This window comes from Physella acuta, unplaced genomic scaffold (genome assembly GCF_028476545.2).
Source record: "Physella acuta isolate Inbredline_101_S28 unplaced genomic scaffold, ASM2847654v3 ptg000315l, whole genome shotgun sequence".
Classification (NCBI taxonomy): domain Eukaryota; kingdom Metazoa; phylum Mollusca; class Gastropoda; family Physidae; genus Physella; species Physella acuta.
Genome location: NW_026731834.1, coordinates 115,669 through 143,227, shown reverse-complemented (window position 1 = coordinate 143,227; position 27,559 = coordinate 115,669). Strand labels below are relative to the sequence as shown.

Here is a 27,559-nt window from a genome sequence, read left to right as displayed (position 1 = left end):
TGTGTGGGGGAGGTGGGGGGGGGGGGTTAAGGGGTGGGTGAGGGGGATTGAGGTGTGGAGGAGGGGGATTGTAAGGTTGGGGAGGGGATTGAGTGGTGGGGAGGGGGATTGAGGGTGGGAGAAGGGGTTTAAGGGGTGGGGGAAGGGGATTGAGGGGTGGGGGAAGGATTGAGTGGTTAGGGGAGGGGATTGAAGGGTTGGGGGAGGGGGGAATGAGGGGAGGGGAAAAAGCATTGTCTAAACTTAGGCAGTTACCCCTTTATTTTATTAGGCGCCCGCCCTACCTCGTCATAATTCTATGCACATTCGTTTTGTGTGCTGTTGTTTATTCCGAGGAAGACTTTTATGTAGAAATGCCAGCTGTTGTAAGTTAACCTTCAATTTTAAACATTGTGCTCTGTTTTGCTGGGTTTTTAAAATATTGTTGTGGTGAGGATGACGATGTTGGTGGTAGTAATTGTAGTAACGGTGGAGGGGGGGGGGGGAACGGTGAGTATGATAGTGGAAGTGTTTTTTTAATGGCCATGTAGATGGTGATTGGGATCAGTCCCCCCCCTGCCCCAAACTTTATGCTCAATTTCTTGGGGGGGGGGCACTTATCCAGGCATAGAAATGGAATTTTTATAGAAAGTATATACTTTTATATACTTTTACAAGTGTGCCCTAGGAAATGTTAGAACACTCTCCCCCATAGAAAATTTCAAGTGCTGATTGAGATCGTGCGGGGGGGGGGGGGGGGGGGGGGGGAGAGGGGGGTTAAGATTTGCACCCTCGTCTAGATTAAAAGCCCAAGTAAGATAACTCAAAGTCTGTAAATAACAAATACAGGGGCAATCACGCTGAATAAAATTATCACCCCAGAGTAGCCCCCCTTGTCCCTTGACACGGGGTAAAAAAAAGGGGAAAAAACTCCGGATTTAAATGTTGAAGAAGATTCGAGTTAACGAGTAATGGAACGTTAATGCTTCCATCCGTCTCGCAACGAGTAGTCTACTAGGCAGGTTCACGAAAACTGTAATCGCGTCTAATCCAGATAAAACCCAGAGGGGAAAAAAAAACCTCCCAAAAATACTTGAATGTTGCCAGGTTTTTCGCAGATCTATTTGGCCAGGTTGGCAAGCGGTTGTTGTTATTTAAACGACGAAGCCAGAGAAAGGTTTTTGTGTGAATGGGTTGTCTTGGATTTACTTCCGGTTTTTTGTCTTGCTGTGGTGGTCACGTGATCCGGGTACTTACGAAATTTCTAAAATTTTCAAGGTACAGTATATATTTAAAAATAATAATTTTCTTCTTAATTAATTAAGTTCGTAAGAGGAACCCAAGCCTATTCAACATTTAACCATAACGCGATTTTTTTTTATTGCCCTAAGGGTTCTTGTATATATGAAACTATAGGGAAGGTGGACGCATTTCTGTTATATTATAATATATGATGTAGGGTTGTATAAAGCAATATAAATAACATTGCCGTCCCTTATTTTTTTTTGTTGTTTTATTCCTCCTTTCGTCTATTTATCATCGTTAAGTAAATTGACAAAAATTGGTTGCAAATTCTTTAAAACACAAAATTAAAGCGCAACCATTTTATTTAAGAAATGTTACGAAATGTTTTATGTGATTTGTTAAAGCAGACTGGCGAGGTTTCTATAATGGAATAAGGTACGGGGTACTGGGATTTGAAGAGTTGTTACGTTTTATGGGTAAGTAAATTTCTTCTTTAGACCTAGCTAGTCAAGGGATAGTGTGGTTAGCACTATGCCCAGCCAACTTTACTCTATTAACGTAAATCAGGTACCCATCAGAGCTGGGTGGACTCAAGGACGTCCTATAGTCACAAGTCTGAACGGAGGTCCGAACTGAAAACCTCTGGCTGGCCGCCAATCGCTTTTATGTTTAAGGTTGGGTTTTTATGTCCCATTTTAGTGATGCCATTTTATGTAAGGGATCTGTAACACCATGTTCTTAGCATTCATAAATAAACTTTCAAACAAAACGTCTGTGGGGCAGGTGAAGTAGAATTTGCCTACTTCTCTTACCTCGAAATCTGAAGGGGTAGTGTGTTGTGCATATTTTTCAGACCGAGCCATAATAAGATACAATTTGTTGAACCTTGAATCCTATCCTCATTACTTCCCTTGACACTTCAGGTCCTCATAAAGAGTAGACAGACTTATGTACAACGTATGGATTCGATTTCAAGTGAGATGAAACACCCTGAACCTTTCATATGGGTTGGAGATGGGGGCGAGTTTTCGCTATTTCCATGAACTTTATTTATAACTAAAGGGGGAGGGCGCTAAATTGATAGCTTGCCTCGGGCGCCGGAATGGGTTGCGACCACGCCGTCCTACCTATACTACTCTGGAAGCTACATTGAAGCTTGTATTGTTGATTGTATGAAATGTGTCTTTTCCACATCATCACTACAACCTACTATTGCTACAACTACTCTGGAAGCTACATTGAAGTTTATATTGTTGATTGTATGAAATGTGTCTTTTCCACATCATCACACCAACCTACTATTGCTACAACTACTCTGGAAGCTACATTAAAGCTTATATTGTAGTTCTGACGATTCCTGTCTTTCCTTGCCAAAACATAAATAAACGAGCTTATGATTGTTTCTGTGTGCTACATGTTAGGTATGTGGTCGTGTTAGTTACATGCAAAGGGAAACAACTTGTATCAACAAGTTACCGGCCTTGGTTTCTCATAGTACAGTATACAATGCAGAACATTTGGCTGGATACACTGATAGGGAAAAACATTTGTCGTATCTGATTACCCATAAGTCGTCTATCCAGAGGCGTAGCGAGGAGGGGGGGTTAGGGGGGTGCGGACCGCATCGGGTGACACCATTAGGGGGGGGGGGGTGACACCAAAGCAAAAAATAGCAAAATATATAGAGAAAAACTTGAGGGCGGGGGGTGCAAATCGATTAAGGGGGGGGGTGCAAATCGAAGGGTCGCTACGCCTCTGGGGGGGGGGGGGGGTGACACCATTAAGTGCCGCACCGGGTGACACCCGACCTCGCTACGCCACTGCGTCTATCTGCTGTGTTGTTTTTTCTATCCAGTGACGATTTTACAGGGTACTGAATGTTACAATCATCTTATTGGATGATACTATTACTATAGCACTGTTAGCACCAAGCCACATAGCAACGTTGCAACATGTAGGCCTACAGAGGCGTAGCGACCCATGTTGATCCCTGGTGCTAATTATCAAAGTTGCATCTTCTCTATTTATGTATAGTTTTTTTTCACATGTGCGAAAAAGCCCCATGGAAAGGTCGGGAGTGCATTTTACCCGTCACTTTTTACCCCTCCCTCCTAGTGTCGACGTCCGGAACGGCTGCCTCACCCACCCTCCGCGACGCCTCTGACTATATAAATAAATATGGTACTACGTTGAATTTATTTTCCATACAGTACTACAACCATCATACTTGAAGGGCTGAATTAATTTAAATAGACATTTTATATACCGCTAACCTACTCGTACATTGATCGCAGCACTAAGGTGATTATGGTAAATCATAGAAGGATTATACAGTGCATTAGAGATAACCCAGGGGCGTAGCGAGGGGGGGGGGCGGGGGGTGCGGACCGCACCGGGTGACACCATTTAGGGGGGTGACACCAAGGCAAAAAATAGCAAAATATATAGAGAAAAACTTGAGGGGGGGGGGTGCAAATCGAAAGTTCGAGGGGGGTGTACAAATCGAAAGTTTGAGGGGGGGGTGCACCATTAAGTGCCGCACCGGGTGACACCCGACCTCGCTACACCACTGAGATAACCTAAGGTTTTGAGTTCGGATCCCTGTCTCGAATCCCTTAGACATCCCTGAGTTAAATCAGCTCTGATAGGTACCTAATGTAAACTTGCGCCATCATACTCATGTTATGGAAAGTAAAGGCGGATGGGCATAGTGCTGACCTTACAATCACTCCATACAGCGGTAGGTCATAAATATAACGTAGAACTAAGATACACATACATTAGTTAAGTTCTAAGCTTATAATACGTTTGTACATACGAGTAGGTTTACCTGTACCATATACACATACATTGCGACACTTTGACTTTGACACACTAGCACACTTAAGGACTGTAGCACACACAACACACATACATCATACGTAGCGCAGACAACATCATACGTCATCTAAGCACTGAGGCACAACATAAACAAAAAAAGAAACCCGCCTACAACCCGCCCCCCCTCACCCTACCGCCGACTCAAGGCTCTCAATTACAAAGGTGAGCGAATCACGTGATACCCGCACTCTTACCTGCAAGAAACCTTCAAGCACCCAACTTCTCATCACAAGACAGAAATAAAAAGCAGGTTTACCGTGCATCAGCGGGCTCCAGACTTCTTGTTACTTTGCCACCCTTATATACAGTACTCATCTAGGCGTCTACCCAATTAACATTTATATATATAAATATATATATATATATATATATATATATATATATATATATATATATATATATATATATATATATATATATATATATATATATATATATATATATATATATATATATATATATATATATATATATATATATATATATATATATATATATATCCTAGTACCACACAGCCCCTGGTACCATCCTGCCCCTAGTACCATCCTACTCTAGTACTATCCTACCCTTGTACCATCCTGGCCTGGTACCATCATACCCTAGTACCATCCTACCCTAGTACCACACAGCCCCTTGTACCATCCTTCCTCTGGTACCATCCTACCCTAGTACCATCCCGCCCTTGTACCATCCTACCCTAGTACCATCCTACCCTAGTACCATCCCGCCCTTGTACCATCCTACCCTAGTACCATCCTTCCTCTGGTACCACCCTAACCTAGTACCATCCTTCCTCTGGTACCATCCTACCCTAGTACCATCCCGCCCTTGTACCATCCTACCCTAGTACCATCCTCCCCTTGTACCATCCTACCCTAGTACCATCCTTTCTCTGGTACCCTCCTACCCTAGTACCACACAGCCCCTTGTACCATCCTACCCTAGTACCATCCTACCCTTGTACCATCCTACCCTAGTACCATCCCGCCCTTGTACCATCCTACCCTAGTACCATCCCGCCCTGGTACCATCCTGCCCCTAGCACCATCCTACCCTGGTACCATCCTGCCTTCGTACCATCCTGCCCCTAGTACCATCATGACCCTGCTACCATCCTGGCCTAATAACACCCTACCCTGAGAGCCCCTCCCCCTTCCTTTTGAGAACCCCTGTCGTACAACCAGTAGCCAAAAAACCCCATCCATTGTGCGCGGTACCTGGCTCTAGTCCCGTACCTGCCTATCTATAAATCATCTGCATTGTTCCCTCCCTCTACAATCACGCGTCGTTAATAAAAAAACTTGACATGTCGAAGAGTTATTTACCAACATAAATTAACTTAGGTGAGATAAAAAAAAAAAACACATTAAAAATGTTGACAATTATCCAAGTAGGATTTTGAATAGAACAAAAAAAAAATGTGTTTCGGTTATATCTTAATATCTTTGTTTGTGTAACTGGAAATATAATACATGTGTTCGTACACTATAAGGCGTATAGACGGGTTATTTGATACATAATTAAACATATTGTAGTTGGCTCGTATTATTCTTATTATTAGAAATAATTAATTAGCAAGAAATTATTAATTTCTAGGTGATGTAATTATTGTTTTATAGGCCTCCTAATTAGCATTTATTAATACAACATCCTTCGAGCTATGGTAGAAAAAAAGCATTGTTTGTACGCGTGAATTATTTTTAGACAATGCTTAATTAAGATATTACCATCATGTTTAGTGATGTCTGTAAATGATGTTGCGTACAGAGTGGAAGGGATACATGAAGAAGGACAGGGAGGTAACAAAGTGTGATGACACATTTTATTTGCATTATAAATAATGTGTTTTAAATTAAGTTTAAATATAATGAATTTGTTTATGGACGATCAGTAAAATAAAACCAGTTAATGATGTTGAACATATTTAAACACTAGCATGTCTGTCTTTTAAAAAATGTTCCTTTAAAAATTAATATGCGCACACTATGTTGTATTGTACTCAAAAGTAGCTTATAATTGTTTAGATTTTGTGTTAGGTATTAGTTGTTTTTTCTTCGACAGTCTCAAGCTAAACATCACTCGATCAGCCCTCAAGTAAATTAACATTAGAACAGTCTTCTGTTTCCCAGGTTTTTAAAAGTGCACAACCTGAATGGTAGAAAGAGATACACACCTCATCCCCCCCCCCCCACACACACACACACACTTCCCCCCACTCAACCGGACTGGCGGATTTTTCAAGGTAGCGTGACCTCTTTGCCAAGGGTCAATTTTATGTCATGGAAAGTTTTGGAATGATGGATCAGTATGTGTACTGCAGAGACACTTCTCCCAAGGTCGTTTCTATTTCTGTCCATGGGCGGCTACAATGTGAACTTTTGACTCCTCAGCTAAGGACAAAGCACAGTAAACTAAGCAGTCAAGAGAAACCTAGTTTGCACACCTTATTTTAGTCTAGTTCTTATGCCATTTTATTTTCTCCATTTGATTATTATATATGCAATTGATGTTCATGTCTTTGATGCTGTGTAAAATCTATCAAATAAATAATTATTACTGATTTAAAGGTTTAAAACAATTGAATTAATAAAACAAAACAAAAAAAAATAAAAAGGAAAAAAAAACTAATTGAGGACTGTATAGATATAGATGTTTGAAAGGGAAGAGTGTTTGCTTTTACGTGTCTCATTGTAATAACATAACTTTCCCGATTGCTTAAAATTTGTATCATTTTAATTCTCTGTAATCCCAAATTCATTTCAGCTCTACTTTAAAAAAAAACAAATTTCCCCTCTCCCCCCTTCGTCCCCTCAGCCCACCACGCCGAGAAAAAAAAAATCCCTTGAATCATCATTTAATTTTAATTACACATTTGCATTTTCAGTTTCAGGTTGGTTTTTAATTTTTAATTTTTCTTTATATTTAGACGTTTTGTATTACATCTATGTATATGTAAACCATCTTAAATGAATGAAAGCAGGCTACAAGTAAGAAAGAAATATTACTATTGTAATATATTTTAATATATTGTATTACTATTTCGTTTTCATTTGATGTTCGAAATTATGTAAGAATTTGATGTTGATGTACTTGTTTTAAATTGCAAATAAAAGTATTTAAAAAAAAAAAAAAAAAAAAAATGTGAGATTGTTATATAAAAATTTGTATAAAAAAAAATGTGAGACTAACAATTTTTTTTTAAATCGCTTGTAAATAATTAAACTGATATATATATAAAAAATAATGTGAGACTAACAATATAGGATCATGGTGGCTTTTGAACTGGTGTAACGAAATTCTGAAATTTGTACTTGCGAAATGTGTTTTGTTATATTGAACACTGGGAAATGTGTTTTGTTATTTTGAACACTAGGAAGTGTAATGTAAATGATGACACCGTCCCTGGGTCTACTAACATCTGGTCTAAGACCAAGCTTAATTAATTAATTACATCACTTTAACCCCTTTTCTAGCAACCAAGACTAACCCCTGCTGTTATTTAGAATATCGTAAACACATTTTACAATCTCAATCAAACAGAAGTATGTTTTACTGGGGAGTTAAAAAAATCTTATCACGAGCTATTTGGATAGCACGGAGTTTTCATCAAAAGCTAAATGCTGTTTTTATTTCTGTAAAAAGAAAAAAAGATAAGATTTTATAACATTTTTCAGTTGATTGCTGTTACATCTTGGGAAAGTTGATGACTCTTCGACTCTTGACTCCTGCTCTCAGTGATCTGTTTGCGTCATCCTATTTTGAAGTTGCGCCTTTTTTGTGTTGCTGTAATTATATTCTGAAAATCTGTATTCGTTTTATATCGGGCGCGGTATTTTTCCACCAGAAAGAGAAATTTAGTTTATATTTATACATATATAATTATCTAATTATTAATGAATTTATAATAAATCATTGTTGATTTAAAACTTTTAGAGTACAGTGGATATAGTAGATGATATTTCAAGGCAAGTGGGTGTTGAGGCAACAGATGCTGCTTCATATGCAATAGGAGAATTATTATCATACTCTGACTAGAAGAATATGTAGAGCGAACAGTGTATGTACAAAACCGCAGGAGACTGACAGGTCTTATATTAATGAAACAACAGGGAGTAAATTGTATATACAGTTATAAAAACACAGGCGAAGATAGAGCGTATATGAATAATCTAGCGTACAACATTCGTAGGCGAGCACTAAAATGGGGTCTGTCAAAATAAAATGATAAAACGGATTAGTTCAAAAAGAACACAATGGCACTACTAGACTGCCATAAGAATAGACGTGTGTAAGAGGTGAAATACAGTGTGAACAACACTGGATAATTTACAGCGATGGTGCTAGGGTTGTTCTCGTCTTTGTTCTTAATTGTAATGTTGGACGGGAACACCTGCCAATTAATTTAAGTATTACGTGTCAACCTGCTATTCTGTGTATAGGCCGTTGGCTCCATCAGCTTGCTTTTTTTTTCATGGATTTGCTTTCAAAGCCTTTGTCCGTCCAAAAACAAACAAGCCAGTAGTTGTGTGATTTGGAGTTGTCTCTCCTAGATGGGTTGCTGTCCCTTGCTATCGGGAGTTCGAACTCGGGACCCTTCGGTTAAAAATACGCGAGCTTTACAGACTCGACCACACAGACCCTTGTTGTGCTAGGGTTGGTGCGATTAAAACCAAACATCAGGCATAATAGTTGGATACTTCGCATCACATTCATTAGGCGTGCATCTGTTTGGCACATTAAGAGTGCTCAATGACCAGTGCGCACGTTTTGGTGCCAGACTTCTATCATTTTATATCTAACGCATCAAACTGAAATTTTCCGACTTTTTAAAGTCGCAAGGCAATATTGCAAAAAGCTTTTGCTGTAGCAAAAGTGTCATTCAAAAGAATCGTAAACTATGTCTTTACGGCATTACTATGCGCGATCATTTGCTTTTAAAATAAATTACCTAATATACATTAAAAGCTAACATTAATTACAAACTTTAATTTCGCTTTAAGTGCTCATTGTTGAATAATAACTTTTTTTTTCTAACTCTAGGTAGCGGTGGAAAAATACTGGAACTGAGCGCAACAATTCTTAAATTACGAACAAATTACTGTCTTAATGAGAAGCAGCTCAGGAAACTGAATCGTAATGCTCAATTAAAACCACACCTGTTCATTAAGGTAGACAAATTATCGAATTAGGGTAACTCCAGGGTCAAGCCCGAGATGTAACACTTGCCCACCCACGGCGCATGTGCAAGGAGGTGTTCCGTTACCTAGCGGCCATGTTTCATAACTTTGTGCAGACGAAAGAAGGTCGTTCTCTTAGAGCCAATGTTTGCGTCAAAGAGAGGCTCTTGTCCTTTCTTGGACGGGACAGGAACGCCAAGACAGAGGGACAGAAGAAAAGTGGAAGTTCACAGAAAGAGAAAAAATATGTCTCGGGAAACACGAAGACAGGAAGTACGTCATCATCGATAGGTCAAAGTTCAACGAAAGAAAATTTAAAATTGACAAGACAAGGAACAGAAACTAAACAGATATCTATTGAATCCTCAAATGATACCAAAGTAAGGCCGTCAACTGAAAGTTTAGAATGTAACACGTCAACTGTACCGTCCATTGCTTGCCCTACGAGTGATGAGATTACTCAACCGTATACCGCATCCCCCAATACACTAACTCAGGTGTCTACTCTACCTGTATGTGAGGAAACAGCTATATTGACAATTACTGAATCTTTCGATGATGAAACAATGCACAAATCCAAAAAACTCCCCGATGGTACTACCAACTTGTGGCCTTTTACTGATGCTCTATATCAACCGCTTGAATGTAATACTGAAGTTTGGCCGTCCAGTGATAACTCAATAACCAATCCTTTGATTGAGCAACAATCTTCTTCCCTTACCTGTGATACTTGGCCGTCTATAAATCCTTCTACCACATTAAAACAACCGTCCATTGAGAATTCTATAAATAAATCAGAAGAAACAATACCGGAAATAGTTGTGTTTAGCGAAATAGAACAACACGAAAAACCACAGCAGACGACAGAAGACGTTCTGGAAATTATCATTGAAGATTGTTCCATAGAACAACCCCAGACGAGTATAGAACCACCAGACATGTCTGCTCTAACAACCCTAAAAATAACCGCTGACGTCAGCATCACACCACATCCGTCAGACTCGCCGGAAATAGAACAACGGACTTTATTTTTTCTAGCATCGGATGGTACCATTTCCGTTATAAACACGGAACTGTCTTCATTCGAGTCTAATACAGAGACCCGCCCGCAAGAAACTCCCTTGTCAAGTTCTTACGAAGAGATGCCTTCAAGCCATCAGTTCATTCCAAGCATCGAGATTTTCGAATCTACCTACGTTAATCAAGCTATAAACACGGCCACTTCTAATGTTGTTGATGATGACAGATCTAGCAAGGTCATAAAGGAATTAATAATTAAACCAGTTGTTCAGGAAACGTTCTCGGAAATTGAATCCACAGTTAATCCCATGCCTGGAACACTGGATTCTTCCAGCAGTAGCGGACGTACTTCTGTTGATCTTAACGCAGATTGTAACCACAATTTTAATACCAGTGGTATATGCGTATCTGGTGATTCTTCCAATCTAGATGAGATTTCTTCTCCTGAAAATATACTTAAATCTTTCGTCTCGACTAATACTGATGCAATTATCTCCCCTAAACACAGTTCTAGACTTTCAGATGAAATTACATCCGCCAACTTATCCCCTTTAGAGTCCCAAAACGTTTGTTCTGCATCATTAATGAAACTAAAATCCGGTTCCACCTCCACGCTAGTCTCCCCTGAAGAACCAGGATCTGACATTCCACAACACCCACCTTACAGCGTCGATTGCAAGAACTTCTTTCTCTCCAAGACCAGACGAACTGTCTTCAGACAAATCTCTCAACCCAACATGACCACCGTGTCGTTCAATGCGCGGACGTTCAAGAAAACCCCAGCTCTCACACCCGATGTCAGCGAGTTACGGAGTAGCGTTTTGGAAGTAAATACAGACTTAGAAAAACTCAAACTCATAGCAAGAAGACTTCAACTTCCAACTCGACGTGCGAGTTACCTCGCCTGGTTAGATGAAAATCCAAGCAGTCACCTCCCTTTACTGTTTAATTCAGAAACGAGTTCGGTAAATCAAATAGAAAGTAGTGATAGTTTCAACAGGCAGACAGACGATTTTCTACAGTCTGCGTGTGGGCAGGTGCCTTGTGTTTCAGTTGAGGTGGAGGGGGCTGGATTTAGGGCTTTTACGCCAGAGAGGAAACAGCGAATCAACAAGACGTTGGATAAACTTAAATTTGAATTGGTGAGTTGTTCATGTCGGGGGCTTAATTTGTAACATAAGAGTAAAATCTTGGTGTGAAATATGTGTAAATGTGTAAAATATGAGAACAATTTGAGTAAAGTGTGTGTGAATATGGTGTAAAATATGTGTCAAATGTGTGTAATATATTACGTGTCCTGTTTGTGTGCAAAAATTGTTAAAAATGTGTGTAAAATGAGGTTAAAATTGTGTTAAACTAGTTTACGTGAACGAAGTACTCGATAACGACCCAAAAAGTTAAAAGTTCAATTCCCGGGATTGAGGTCGTATGTGTTTCCAGCATCTTCTAAATCTTTGATGGGTAAAGTAAAGTCTATAACTTTTAGTGTTAACATCGCCATCATTGTACATGCCGAGGTCAAAGAAACTGATGGCCTCTACTTCAACTGCCCTGTGTAACGCCACAGCTAAAATGATATTCTTCTTCGTGTATATCCACCAATACCACATCGCTGGATTTTTGCACCCCAAAATATAACATTTTTCAATCGTTGGTGAATGTAAATTTCAAACCGCAACATAATATATCATGAAGTTTTAACTCAAAATGTTTGGTCCTAAAGCTTAGCACTATCTATATGTATAATTCTCTTCATTGGGACCGTGCAGGACAAGATGTAGACGCACGCCCTTACTCCCCCGCTCTCCAGGTAAATCGCTACCACCCCCACCAACATGATGAGCTTTGGTTCACCCCGAATGTTTACAATCGTAGAGCCGGGTTAGTGACTGCTAATAGGGGCATATAATTTAGTATTAAACGACCCGTTCTGATTGATCATTTCATTGTAAACGGCTGCTTTCACTGGGCGAGAGGGAGGGCGGGAGGGGGTAGTGTTAAATTCACAAATTATGAATTGCTGATAAGCAGAAAATTAAAAAAAAACTTGATGGCAGCGTATGCTACGTCGCGGGTCAGCTCGTAAAAAAATAATACGTTAACGCATGTAATGTACAATAGTTTAAGTAAACAAAAATAAATATATTATTTAGCACTGTCGTTCTGAATGTTCTTTTGTTAACAGCAGACGATGAGGTCCCAGGATCAAATCCTGGCCAGACAGTTCCTCAAGCTGTACAAGGAGATTCACAAAGTTCGTTTGTCATGGTCTTGTCAGGTGAGAGCTTTATGGTTCACCTCACAGAAGGTCAAATTTTTACCTCAGAGAAGGTCAAATGTTTCACCTCAGAGAAGGTCAAATGTTTGACCTCACAGAAGGTCAAAATTTCACCTCAGAGGTTAAACTTTTCACCTTAGAGGAGGTCAAACATTTCACCTCACAGAAGGTTAAATTTTTACCTCAGAGGTCAAACATTTCCCCTCAGAGAAGGTCAAACATTTCACTTCACAGAAGGTCAAACATTTCACCTCACAGAAGGTCAAACATTTCACCTGAGAGGTCAAACATTTCATCACAGAGAAGGTCAAACATTTCACAGAGAAAGTCAAACATTTCACCCCAGAGAAGGTCAAACATTTCATCTTACAGAAGGTCAAATTTCACCTCAGAGGTTAAACTTTTCACCTTAGAGTAGGTCAAACATTTCACCTCAGAGAATTCGGGAATAATTTCCAATTATGATCGCCAATTTAGAAAGAATATCACAAAAATGGGAGTAAATAATTTTTCTTTTAATTACGTATATATATATATATATATATATATATATATATATATATATATATATATATATATATATATATATACTAGCCGTCCCGGCCAGGCCCTGCTCTGGCTTCTGTGAAAAACCTTTCTGTTAAAGACCATTACCTGTGTGTTTAGTAATCATCATAAACCCGGCATTGCCCACCCAAACCACAACCAACCAAAACCAAAACAACAAAACGCAAACATAACGCTAACACAATTACAAATACAAATAAAAACAAAAACCTAACAACAAACCCAACCACAACCACAAACACCAATACAAACACAAAGAAAAAACAAACAAAAAAGCAAACAAAAACAAAAACCTAACAACAAACCCAACCACAACCACAAACACCAATACCAACACACACAAAAAACGATAAAGCAAACGAAAACAAACCAAATCCAAACGCAAAACCAACCAAAAACACAAATACAAATCCAAAGAAAAAAACACAAACAAAAACAGAAAGAACAAAAACAAACCAAATCAAACCGCAACCACTAACGCAAACCCAACCTAAACACAAAGAAAACACTAACGCGAACATAAACGCCCGGGGCGGAATCACCTGTTTTAGCTTAATGAACGACTATAGTACCCCAACTTATTCATAGTCTTTTGCACTCACTTAAACGAAAGCGCCTGTTTCAATTTAATGAACAATTATAATACTCCAAGCTTATCCGTAAAATACCTACAACATTTGCACTTGATCAATCCCCGCTAATTATGTAATTTTTTTTTCCCAACACCAAAACAAAGTAATAAGTAAATTCTTTTCCAATAATGCAATGGTTTTATAAAGGGAAGTAATTGTGTTTTCCTAATTTATCAAAGGGAAGTAAATGCTATAGGACTAAATAAAAACATAATTAGAATTTTTGTAAAAGATGATATTTTTTTTTAAAACTTGTGTTTAATGAACATGCCAAAAATTATTACTTTCAGTTTGATAAATGAAAATTATTTCCCAAAACTTTCAATATTAACTTTCTAACTCATAAATTTAGACCGTAAGGACTTTAATTATCTAACACTTTAATCCATCGAAGTATGTCAACGACAAACATACGTATTTTTACATACAGAACTGAGCTTTATATATTAGATATATATATATATATATATATATATATATATATATATATATATATATATATATATATATATATATATATATATACAAATTTAAAAATTTAAAAACATATAAAAAAGAGTGATACTTTTGTTTCTAATGTAGATGATATAAGCGATGTTTTAATAAATGTTCCTGACATAACTTTTTTCCTAAATGGGAGGGTGGATGTTTATGAAAATGTACGTTTAATAATAATATAGCTCTTGTATAGTTTTGTTTCTACTTTAAATTGTATTAATAACAAACAACACTAAATAGAAAAATCAACTATACCCTCCGATAGAAAAAACATACTAGACTTCCTATCAAAGATAATTAATTGACATCACATTACCTACTAAATATACATATGTATTTTGACGAAAAACTACATACCTATAGACACATTACTAACTTAACACTGACTTAACACTACCAGCATATAGACACATTACTGACTTAACACTGACTTAACACTACAAGCATATAGACACATTACTGACTTAACACTGACTTAACACTACCAACATATAGACACATTACTGACTTAACACTGACTTAACACTACCAACATATAGACACATTACTGACTTAAGACTGACTTAACACTACCAACACATAGACACATTACTGACTTAACACTGACTTAACACTACCAGCATATAGACACATTACTGACTTAACACTGACTTAACACTACCAGCATATAGACACATTACTTCCTTAACACTGACTTAACACTACCAGCATAAAGACACATTACTGACTTAACAATGACTTAACACTACAAGCATATAGACACATTTCTGACTTAACACTGACTTAACACTACAAGCATATAGACACATTACTGACTTAACACTGACTTAACACTACAAGCATATAGACACATTACTGACTTAACACTGACTTAACACTACAAGCATATAGACACATTACTTACTTAACACTGACTTAACACTACAAGCATATAGACACATTACTGACTAAACACTGACTTAACACTACAAGCATATAGACACATTACTGACTTCATTAACTTTTTGTCTAATTCTGCCAATGTCCACTCCTTCTACCAGATGCATCGTGACCTACTGGACAAAGTTCGCTACGACCTTGAGGAGCTGTACGAGTTCTCGAACGTCCTTGACCTTCCCAAGGCCGCCCTGCTGGACACGCCCCTGAAACATGTCGGCTTGACCCGCTTGAACATCGCGTCACGGCGGTTTTCAACATGTTGAACACTCAAGCTTTTCAACAAGTTAAACACAAAATTAAGGTTTTCAACATGTTGAACACTCAAACTTTTCAACATGTTGAACACTCAAGCTTTTCAACATGTTGAACACTCAAACTTTTCAACATGTTGATAAAAGATACCCAGGTTTTCAACATGTTGAACACAACATCAAGCTTTTCAACATGTTGAACACTCAAGCTTTTCAACATGTTGAACACTCAAACTTTTCAACATGTTGATAAAAGATACCCAGGTTTTCAACATGTTGAACACTACATCAAGCTTTTCAACATGTTGATAAAAGATACCCAGGTTTTCAACATATTGAACACTCAAACTTTTCAACATGTTGATAAAAGATACCCAGCTTTTCAACATGTTAAACACTCAAGCTTTTCAACATGTTGATAAAAGATACCCAGCTTTTCAACATGTTAAACACTCAAGCTTTTCAACATGTTGAACACGCATGCTTTTCAACATGTTGATAAAAGATACCCAGGTTTTCAACATGTTGAACACTACATCAAGCTTTTTAACATGTTGATAAAAGATACCCAGGTTTTCAACATGTTGAACACTACATCAAGCTTTTTAACATGTTGATAAAAGATACCCAGGTTTTCAACATGTTGAACACTCAAGCTTTTCAACATGTTGAACACTCAAGCTTTTTAACATGTTGATAAAAGATACCCAAGTTTTCAACATGTTGAACACAATATTAAGGTTTTCAACATGTTGAAAACTCAAACTTTTCAACATGTTGATAAAAGATACCCAGGTTTTCAACAGGTTGAACACTCATGCTTTTTAACATGTTGATAAAAAATAAACAGGTTTTCAACATGTTGAACACCCAAGCTTTACAATATGTTGAACACAACATTAAGGTCTTCAACATGTTGTATACCACATCCTTGTTTTCAACATGTTGAACACTACATCAGGCTTATCAACATGTTGACAAAAATCATACTTGTGTTAAATATGGTGAACAAACCATCCAGGTTTTCAACATGTTATTAAATAATCCTAGTTTATAACATCTTGATTAAAATATCCAGGTTTCAATTTGATTAACACAACATCAAGGTTTTCAACATTTTCAACATTTAGAGCGAAATATCCAGGTTTTCAACATGTTGAATACACCATCAAGCTTTTCAGCCTGTTGAACATAACATACTGGTTTTCAACATGTTGATAAAGCACCCTGGTTTTCAACAAGTTGACACAACATCTAGACTTTCAATTTATCGATTAAAACATGCAGGGTTTTAATATGTTGAACATAACATCAAGCTTTTTAACAAGTTGATTAAAACACCTAGGTTTTTCAACATGTTGATAAAAAACATCCTGGTTTTAAACATGTTGATTAAACCATCCATGTTTTCAACATACTGATCAACACACTCATTTTTCAACATCTTGAACCTAACACCCAGTTTTCAAAATGCTCAACTCAACGATCAGTTGAATAAGAGATTAAAGTTTCAGCATGGTGATAAAATATGCGGATTTTTCAACACATTATGATCAACATAACATCATAGATTTCAACTCTTTACATAGTATGTTGAACATACCCTTTCAGTTTTCAACATGTTCAACTCTACATACAGGAGTGTTTCAACCATGTTTTAAAATTTACCGTATGCATTTACAATTACGTCTGTAAGCATAGCCAAACAAAATCATAGATAAAACAAACAGGAGTTTGTCGTTTGTGATTTGTTTCGACAAAGTGATATATATATATATATATATATATATATATATATATATATATATATATATATATATATATATATATATATATATATATATATATATATATATATGTATATATATGTATGTATATAATTATATATATATATATATATATATATGTATATATATGTATGTATATAATTATATATATATATATATATATATATATATATATATATATATATATATATATATATATATATATATATATTACACTCTGTATAAGATAATCACTTTTAGGAATTGTTTTCATAAGTAGGCTAACTATAAATGCATATTATTTTATTCCTGTCTTTTGAATTATTGCATTTTGGATGTAAGTGTACTGAAAAAATAAGAACGAATTATGTTATACAGCTGTAATTAAAATAAAATAAAAGTGTACACAATTGGATGTGTTTTACATTATTATTTCGTAAATGTATGGGCATTTTGTTAAGTGCTCATGTTGTCTTTTAAATATGTGTTCATAACAGAGGCGTAGCAACCCTTCCTGGCGTCCGGGGACAAACTTTCGATTTTCACCCCCACCCTCGAACTTTTCATTTGCACCCCCCCCCCCCCACTCAAACTTTCAATTTGGCGCCCCCCTAAGGTCTGCGCCCGGGGACATATGTCCCTCCCTCCCCCCCCCCCCCTCGCTACACATCTGGTTCATAACTACCTTATGTATAGCTTGTCTTTTTCTAACTTAATTGTTCTATTATAACATACCGTGGTTGAAAATTTTGAACTGGGGGTGACGTAGGAAGGGGGGGGGGTGCCGAAAAGGGGGGGGGGGGTGGCTTTTTTGTGATACCCATTCATCTTTTTTAATTTTCTGATTACAAGTTGCGCGACATAGAATTTGAAGGGTTCTCGTTTGAGACGTAACGAAAATGGTACCAAGGTCTACTCAGCTTTAACTAGTACCCTCTACCCCCCCATATCCAAGAGTTAGGCAAGGTAAAACAAATCTATAGGGCAATAATAACTCATAGATCATATGTGTATGATATATTTTACTAGCACTATACACAAGCTAAGAGAAGTTAATTTGAAATAGGATGTAAAAAAATGTGTTTGCCTCCCTTAGACTAGAAATGTCACTTATCCAACTATTTAATCTTGACGTTTTGTTTACCCAGCTTTCAACAGTGTACACCAAACATCGGCAGATGTGCCGCGAGTTATTTTTAGAGGAGTTTAAAAATAACTTATTACGTCACGAAAGGATGACGTGTGGAAATTGTGTAGATTTGAAATTAGATGATTTCTACCGAGAGTAGATATAGGTTATCTAAAATAGATATATATGCCAGTGACGTAGGCAGGGGGGGGGGTTGGGGGTGCAAATCGAAAGTTTGAGGGGGCGGGGGGTGGGAGGGGGGTGTGCAAATCAAAAGTCTGAGGGGGGGGGGTGCAAATCGAAAGTTTGTCCCCGGTTAAAAATTGGACCCCCCCCCCCTTGAGACGTTCCTGGCTACGCCAATGCTATATGCAACCAATTAGGTTTGCTAACCATTGATGTTTTAGCTAATGAGATTACTGTTGTTCAATGTTTAGCAAAGAACATTGGTGTTTTGGTAATCTAATGTAATGAAAAATGACGATAAATTTTATGTTGTTAAAGTTTTGAAAGATATTATGTTAAAGTGTTGTTTGTGTGAGTGTGTTAAAATACAAACAAAAATAAATTTAATGAAAACATTAGGGCATAATCATTATAGGCCGATACAATGACAAGTTAAAAAAAATGACATAAATTTGTGGGTTGTTTTTATTTTTTATTTTTTTACAATATGTTATTCTCCAATACAACAAGCTCATCAACATTTATGCTTGTGTGCTTTAGTATCAAACTATAATCAAACTTGGTTCAAAAGTATTATTATACATTTCTTTTAGGATTGTTCTTTTCATCCTTCCTTTCTTTTTCTATTTTTTTAACTTATTAATTTTATTTCATAGGATTGGTTAAAGAATATCGATATAACACATTCACTAGCACTGTATTAAATTCGAAGAAAATTATTTTTTTATTACGGGGCAATGATATTTCTCATAGTTTTCTTGAAAAGTTTTTTTCAAAATATTTTATTTATGTTAAACTATCTTTTCTAAATAAATAGTTTTTTAAAGTTATAATTATATTAATAAACAATAAATTGTGTATTACTACACTCAATAGAATGCTATTTTTAATTAAATGAATATTTGCTTGTAAAAGCTTAAAACTATGTGCTGGCATTACAGAAAGCAATAAAGGGAAGCTACTCTAGTTGACAACATGAAATAAAAAAGCTGAATATTATTTTTTAATAAAATTATATCCTAATTTAATCTTTTCCATTGCAAAGAGAGAAATAATTTTATGAAACAAAATTTGTAAGGCCTAGTTCAGTCACAAACTCAATTATTCATTGTGTTTGTATACGTTTTTTAAAAATATTTTTTAATAATTAATATCTTCCTGTAATAGTATTTGCGTTATTTTGTTCCTTTCTAACGTTAATGGTACTCAAGTTATCGGCTTTGAGATGCAGGAAGTAGAGTATCTATCACTTCCAGTTACCGGAAATTTCGTCAACCTTACTGAAACGGTATTCAAGTTATGATGTTTACATACGCACACACAAGCGCGCACACACACGCACACACAAGCGCGCACACACACACACACACACACTCATACACACACACTCATACAAAAGACTGCAAAGAAGTTTTTGAAGGGATTTTTTCTTCCATTGGCGTGGTGAGCTGACGGGGTTTGGGCTTTTAAGTAGAGTTGAAGTAAATTTGGGATTAATGAAAAATAAAATTATAAAAATTTTAAGCAACCGGAATGTTATGTTGAGTGCAATGAGACACACTAAATAAACATTCTTCCTTTTCAAACATCTATATCTATAGCAGTCATCCTAAAGTTTTTTGTTAATTGTTTATTTTAAACATTTAAAATAATTTAAAAATAATTTAAAATAATAATAATAATTTATTTGGTAGTTTTACACAGTTTCAAAGACATGAACATCAATTGCATATATATAGTAATTAAATGGAGAAAGTAAAATCGCATAAGAACTAGACTAAAATAGGGTGTGCAACTCGGTTTCTTTTGACTGCTTAGTTTACTGTGCTCCATCCTCAGCTGCGAACTCAAAAGTTCACATTGTAGCCACCCATTACCAGAATAAAAAAAGAAGGACCGTGGGAAAAGGGTCTCTGTAATACTCATACTGATCTATCCTTCCAAAATTTTCCAAGACACAAAATTGAACCCTGGTCCTTTAAACTTTGTAATGAGAGTTTAACAAAGTGAACACTAAGAGAAGAATTCGATATTAATTATATTTATTCGTTTCTTATTTAAATAAGAGTTATAAAAAATCTTCAAAATACTTTTAAAACTATTATATACGTCTTTTATATATAATGTTACCCCCCCCCCACGTTGAAAACGCCCCAGCCCCCATTATCTAATACACCCACACGTTGAAAACTCCTCTGTTCCCTCCCCCCCCCCGCCATCTAATACACCCCCACGTTGAAAACGCCCCAGCCGCCACCATCTAATACACCCCCACGTTGAAAACGCCCCAGCCCCATTATCTAATACCACCTCACGTTGAAAACTCCCCTTCCCCGCCCCCCCCCCAACACCATCTAATACCCCCACGTTGAAAACGCCCCTGCCTCCACAGTCTAATACACCCCCACGTTGAAAACGCCCCTGCCGCCACATTCTAATCAACCCCGACGTTGAAAACGCCCCCAGCCCTAGCCACCAATATCTAATACCCCCCCCCCCCCCCCACGTTGAAAACGCCCCTGCCTCCACAATCTAATACCCCCCACGTCGAAAACGCCCCAACTCTCTACTATCTAATACACCCCCACGTTGAAGACGCCCCTGCACCCGCCGTAAACAATAAGGTAGCTCCCTTGGTAGCGATAGGTCAGGTTGAGGGTACAGGGCGTGCCCGACACCTGTGTCCTGAGGGTCACCAACTTGATGGTCCCCTGCACGAAGCATGACGTCTCTTTAAAGTTCTGGCTCGCGCAGGATATCTGGTAGTTGACACCTGGGATGTGCAATGACGTCATGGTTATTTATAGAACCTTGAAGTTATTCTTTATGTCATTGCTGTGTTGTAGCTATTCATACATATATGGCATAGCACATTACGTCATTGCTATTTATATACACGAGACAATAAGTATAATTTTTATTAATAGATAGGGTCCAATTTGGCAGCTACACATGGTGTATGACATCATGGTTATTTTTCTAAAAATTTACCACGAATACATGAGGTCATAGTTATTTAAGGACAATCTATATATATAATTCTCTTCTGGGATCAGTTAGAAAACAAGCTGCAAGCGCCTCCTTGCAGTCCCCTCTCTTTCTCTCTATCACTATCACTACCACCCCCCCACCCCACCCCAACATTGTCTGGTGAGCGGTGTTCACTCTAAATTTTTACAAAGCTAAATGTTTACAAATCGAAGAGCCGTACAGCCGGGTTTCTATTAGGGGCAGATAATTTAGTTCGATTTTAAACTTACAGGAGGTAACTAAGAAATAACTAAGAGGAGGCTGCTTTCACGGGGGGGGGGGGGGGGGGGGGGGTGTGGGGTCGGGGTTAGGGGAAAGTGGGGGGGGGGGGGTTAGTGTTTTAAAGCAAATATTTTCAGTGGCAGCATTGGTACTGTCGAATTTACAAATTATGAATTACTGAAAAGTAGAAAATAAAACAACTAAATAGCGGCGTATGATACGCTGCGGGTCGGCTCGTATTGTTAAAAACAAATCATAGTTGGACAATGTCATAATTATTGAGACGGGGTTTAGAGATCAAAGAACGTCTTAAGTTCGGTTCCAATACTGATCGTATAATAAACCGGGAGTGATCTCCCCTAAACTTTCTCGAATATTCTTATATAAAACAACAGGGGATGGGAATTCGGGCTATAGACTTGATTTTTAATCCATTTTAAATACTTAAAGTTTTAAATAAAATACTTAAAAAAAACTTTTTAAAAAACCACGTTTTTCTTGTGGACTAAAAAGTAGAAAATAAATTTTTCTTTTGTGCTTCCTCGAGCTGTGCAGGTTCTTGTGATGACTGACAAAAAACGTGGGTACGTTCACCATCAAATTTCCCGACCCATCTGCCCGACCCACGTTTTTTGTCAGTCATCACAAGAACCTGCACAGCTCGAGGAAGCACAAAAGAAAAATTTATTTTCTACTTTTTAGTCCACAAGAAAAACGTGGTTTTTTAAAAAGTTTTTTTTAAGTATTTTATTTTCTCCTTTTTAGTCCGTTGCTACACATGAAAAACGTGGTTTTTAAAAAAGTTGTTTATATAGTTTATTTTCTACTTTATCTAATGACTTGATTAAGTATGACTTGACTAAGTGTTTATAAATACACGGACTAAAAAAATCTTGAGCGACCAGGATTCGAACCTGGGTTGTCGCGGCCCCAACGCGAAGTACTAACCACTATACGATCACGGCCAGCGCGCTCACATCGATTGGGGCCGAAGTAACTGTGTCTATAAGCCTCCAGTCTTGTCGGTATCTTTAGAAATCATGTCCTCAATTTTATGGTCCTTGGGGCGTAATTAAATTAAGCTAATTACGGTCTCTAATTGCTAGTTTTTATGATTGCATTTGAAATTGTTAGGCGAAAGTAGCCTGTATGCCAAATTTCAGATCTGTAGAGCAATCAGAAGTGGGCTAATTTTCGATGTCAATTTTAACAACAAACAAACAAATCCACAAACGCGAAGCTGAGTTAAGAAAAACGTGTTAAAATAGAATAAAATCTTGTAGACAAAAGAATTGCACACTCACCAAGTGAACGCCAAATAGAAAAGTGCATAATAGTGCGCAATATTATTAGTACTTTAAAAATTTACATTAGTTTTTTGAGAAATCGGAAGTAGCGTAAAGTACTACTTCCGGTCAACGGAAATTACTCAAAATTTAACAAAAGGTAGAAAATTAGATCTTTTACTTACATGTGAAATTTCATTTATCTATCTGATAAAAGTACTCAAGTTATAGGCTTTTGAAAAATTCAAAGTAGAAAAAGTTCCACTTCCGGTTATCGGAAATCGCTCAAAAGTTGATACGGATCTACGATTTTGATAAAATACTTTTATATGAAATTTCATCAACCTAGCTGTAACGGTACACAAGTAATTGTGTTTACACACACACACACAGACACACACACAGACACACAGACATACGGACAGAATTGCAAAGCCCAGTTTTTCAGAATGGATTACGCATAAAACCTCTTAATTTTGGTAAAACTGGATTGATAATTTTTGCCCGATTAAAATAAGTCCTCTATACTTCGGATGTGATGAAGGACTGAGGTGTAATACGGTGAAAATGGTTAAAATTTCAAGAGATTTTTTTGCACGATTACAATACTTTCTCTATACTTCGTATATACGAGAAAGTAAAAATTGGGGACAAATATTTTAAGGCCCTAACAAACGTTTTTGCTACAGTTTTTGACCATATCTAAATTAACCCTCTACTCACCAACTTCATAACAGACGAGAAAATTTCCCCGACACCCGTTACTGGCGAATATGTCAGGACCGCTGTAGCCAAACGACGCCCCGGGGGTACACGGGCTGTTTGAGTACTGGTTGACCAGGGTCATGTTGAGCACCTGTAGGGCCCCTGGGATGGTCACACGTGCAAGCTTGAAGCCCTCGCTGCTGACCGACTCATACTTGCAGGCGATTTTAGGGTCTGTGGGGAGAGTAGACGGTCAGGGGAGTTGGTGCTCATGAATGTTTTAGATTTCTTTACCGCGGTGGACTATAAATATAGTGGGGTTTTTACATGCTATTTCTGGGACGGCATGGACTAGTGGTAGAGCGCTATAGAAAGTCGAAAGTCCTGTGTTCAAATCAGTAGGACGTCCCTGAGTCCACCCAGATCTGATGGGTACCTAACTCATGTTAGGGAAAGTAAAGACGGCTGGGCCAAATGCTGACCACACTACCCTTTCTTATGCCGAGGTCAAGAAACATGAACACTACTTCATCTGCCGAACGGATCGCTAGTACTAAAGATAATTCTTTGTTAACATATTATTTTTAAATCTAACCTAAAAAAAAAGTAAAACCTATAACATAAAGAAGCATTTATAATTTCACACTTTTAAATTCACTAAATATAAGAAAAATAAAAACATAATTTACTTTAGCTATAATAGTTAATGCGTTTGTCAGTAGAATGTATTTAATATATTTCTTGAATGAGAACTGCTTTTATTTCTAGTTATATATGTAAAGATATTTTTATATACGCACATTTTAGAGAAGTTAAATTCGTGTAATTATAAAGATTGAGTTATCTCTTAATCCTGGTTAATTAGAGATCATCATCCAAATTCAAACACACGATCACATTTTGAGGCTATCTTAATCTAACACACTAACACCCATCTAAGCTCTAAATAATTTCATCGATTATTTTACCTCTTCATCGTTACACCCATCTACCACTACCACTCTATCTATCAACCATTCTACCACTCCACTCCATCCACCCACCCAGCCACCCATCAATCCACCACTACCACTCTACCTCTCTACCCCTCTACCACTCCACCCATCCACCCATACATCCAACACTATCACTACACCTCTTCTTCCAATCAACCCATCCACCACTACAACTCCACCTCACACCACTCTCCCTCGCCTCTCTACCTAACCATACTCATACAAACTCCACATTACAAAACCCTATACCTGCAGCTAAATTAACAAATCGTTGCAAACTTTTAAATAAAAAATTCGAAATAAAATAAAATACCTTGCGCCTGAATGTAAGTGAAACAACAGAGGACGACAAAAATTGTGTAGAGAATCTTCATGTTGTGTTTTCTATGAACAAAATCCAAGAACAAATTGTGGATGTCTCGTAGTTTGTGAAGACGGATCTACCTTTTATAGGTTAGACAGACAAACACCTGTTGACCTGAGGAAACGAGGATATGGACTAGATAAAACAAGGACAAGGATATGACGAGAAAATATATTTTTTTTGGTTTTGAAATTAAAATAAGGCGGATGTTATGATAGTCAGGAAATTATCTGTTAGATTCTTGGGTTATAGCCTGGAGGACTGAGCACAAATGGGTGTAGGGGGAGGGGGGCTGGGGAATTGTAAAGTAAAATGTGTCAATGTGTACTTAGTTACCGCAGGTAGCTGACGTCTTAGTATTTTTCATAATGTCACACATCGTTACAAAAAGCCAGACCCCACATCGTACATGTTTGTTTTTTGTTTTTTTTTGTTTGGCTTTTAGAACATAGATTTCTTTCTAAAATATTTACTGAGCTTCTACCTCATCGGAACAAGAAATAAAATTAATCAATCAATATATATATATATATATATATATATATATATATATATATATATATATATATATATATATATACATATATATGTATATATATATATATATATATATATATATATATATATATATATATATATATATATATATATATATATGTGTGTGTGTGTGTGTGGTTGTGTGTGTGTGTGTGTCTGTGTGTGTGTCTGTGTGTGTGTCTGTGTGTGTGTGTGTCTGTGTGTGTGTGTGTGTCTGTGTGTGTGTGTCTGTCTGTGTGTGTGTGTGTGTGCGTGCGTGCGTGTATGTGTGTGTGTGTGAGTGTGTGTGTGTGTGTTCGTGTGTGTGTGTGTGTGTGTGTGTGTGTGTGTCTGTGTGATCAGAAATTCTGCAAATAGTGTAGTGCTGTAAAAATGTAAAAATGCGTAGGCCTAATTATGTAGGAAAATCTATTCAGCTTAAAACTAAAGTATAATCGCAAATTTTATTTCTTGATGGTTATAAAATTGAAAAGAATTAATCAATGTAAAAATGCACATTTCATTACACATTGTGAGTAGAAAGTATTTTAATTTGTTTTTTTAAAGTAACGTCGATAAAAAAAAAATTGCAACAATTAAAAAAAAAACAACACATGCTCGATAAAATCGAGTAATTAAAAAAGATTTAACTTGTTAATTAAATATCGAAGTAACGCACTGTGCTGAAAGAGAAACGTAGCGTTACGTTCCTGTAAACATAGCTAGTATTAAAGGGGGCAACCTCTTGTTTCTCTTTGCAACTAGAACAGGTAAACATTGCATTCACCTGAAACAGATCCGGTTGTACGTTATTTTTTACGTCATGGTTGACCCCATTGGCAAAATATGTGCTTTTTAATGTAAGGACGTTTGTACCTAATTTTGTTTTCCATTCTTACTTGAACATGACTTTTCTCAAGCCAACCCGACTCATCCCCCCCTCCTCCCCCTCTCACACGTTCAAAACTACCTCATTCATTTAGGTGGGTGACACAAAGACAAAAATATTATAAGATATATAGAAAAGATATGTTTTTGTCAGTTCAATGAATGATTAACTAGAGTTAAAAAGTATTTTAAGTACATAATGACAATCACGACAAGGGGAGGGGGGGGGGGGGGGGTCACACCATGACGTAGACACGCAAACTCTAGAGAAAACAATGCTACGTCCAGCTGTATTAACAACCGACTACAGATATACATCATTAGTATTAAATGGGAACACTTTAAAGCTTTTACCTGGGGGTAGGGGGGAATTGACACCAAATGCAAAATTTACAGAGAAAAAAGAAAGCGCGGAGGGAGGGGGGGGGGGTGACACAATGAGGTGCCGCACCGAGTGACTCCCAACCAAGCGACGCCATTGACCTCATCACTTCACAACCTCATACAAGCTAAAGGAAAAATTGTGAAAAAAGAAATGCGCTAATTTTCTTTTTATATTCTGCATTTAGAAACTACTTTGAAATAGACACATATGTATTGTTTACTTTCAAATAATTACATTCTAACCTAAGACGTATCTTTGAAACATTTTATTTATCACAATTGTTTAACAAATTATTAAAAAAAAACATTATTTCAAAGCGGATTTGAAACAAATATATTAAAATATTTACTTAATTACTTTGTCCTACTTGACTACATGGCCCATAGGAGTTAGACCTTTCCATCGGACTATTTACTTGAGTAGGTTACTAAAATTTAACAAGTAAAACAATAAATTATCTTTATTTTGATTTTTTTTTTTTTGATCATTTTAAAATACAAACCACCTATTATTGAAAATCATAAAGTCTTGAATTTAATTTTTTTCCCTGCAGCGAAAAGATGTTGATATAGTGCAACTAAATAACGAATCACAGGTGGGAGGGGGGTATTTGTGTGTGTG

At 37.0% G+C, this 27,559-nt stretch overlaps 2 protein-coding genes across 3 annotated transcripts; one reads left to right on the top strand and one right to left on the bottom strand.

Moving 5' to 3' along the window:
• The first annotated feature begins 1,108 nt into the window (after nt 1-1,108).
• On the top strand, nt 1,109-16,973 carry LOC131940321 (uncharacterized). Of its 2 annotated transcripts, XM_059298974.1 has the most exons (5): nt 1,109-1,257; nt 9,145-11,443; nt 12,487-12,579; nt 15,317-15,462; nt 15,622-16,973. In XM_059298974.1, exons 2-5 carry the CDS (start codon nt 9,344-9,346, stop codon nt 15,635-15,637), a joined length of 2,355 nt encoding a protein of 784 aa, XP_059154957.1. In that variant the 5' UTR covers nt 1,109-1,257; nt 9,145-9,343; the 3' UTR covers nt 15,638-16,973. The 2 variants fall into 2 exon arrangements, with proteins under 2 accessions (XP_059154957.1, XP_059154956.1); XM_059298973.1 differs by having other exon boundaries at nt 15,317-16,973.
• Nucleotides 16,974-21,069: 4,096 nt separating this feature from the next.
• Nucleotides 21,070-25,240, bottom strand: LOC131940294 (lectin ADEL-like). The gene is made up of 3 exons (XM_059298940.1): nt 25,099-25,240; nt 23,809-24,024; nt 21,070-21,320 (listed from the first exon to the last, which is right to left on the bottom strand). The coding sequence occupies exons 1-3, from the start codon at nt 25,157-25,159 to the stop codon at nt 21,121-21,123; spliced, it is 477 nt and encodes a 158-aa protein (XP_059154923.1). The 5' UTR covers nt 25,160-25,240; the 3' UTR covers nt 21,070-21,120.
• Nucleotides 25,241-27,559: the final 2,319 nt, after the last annotated feature.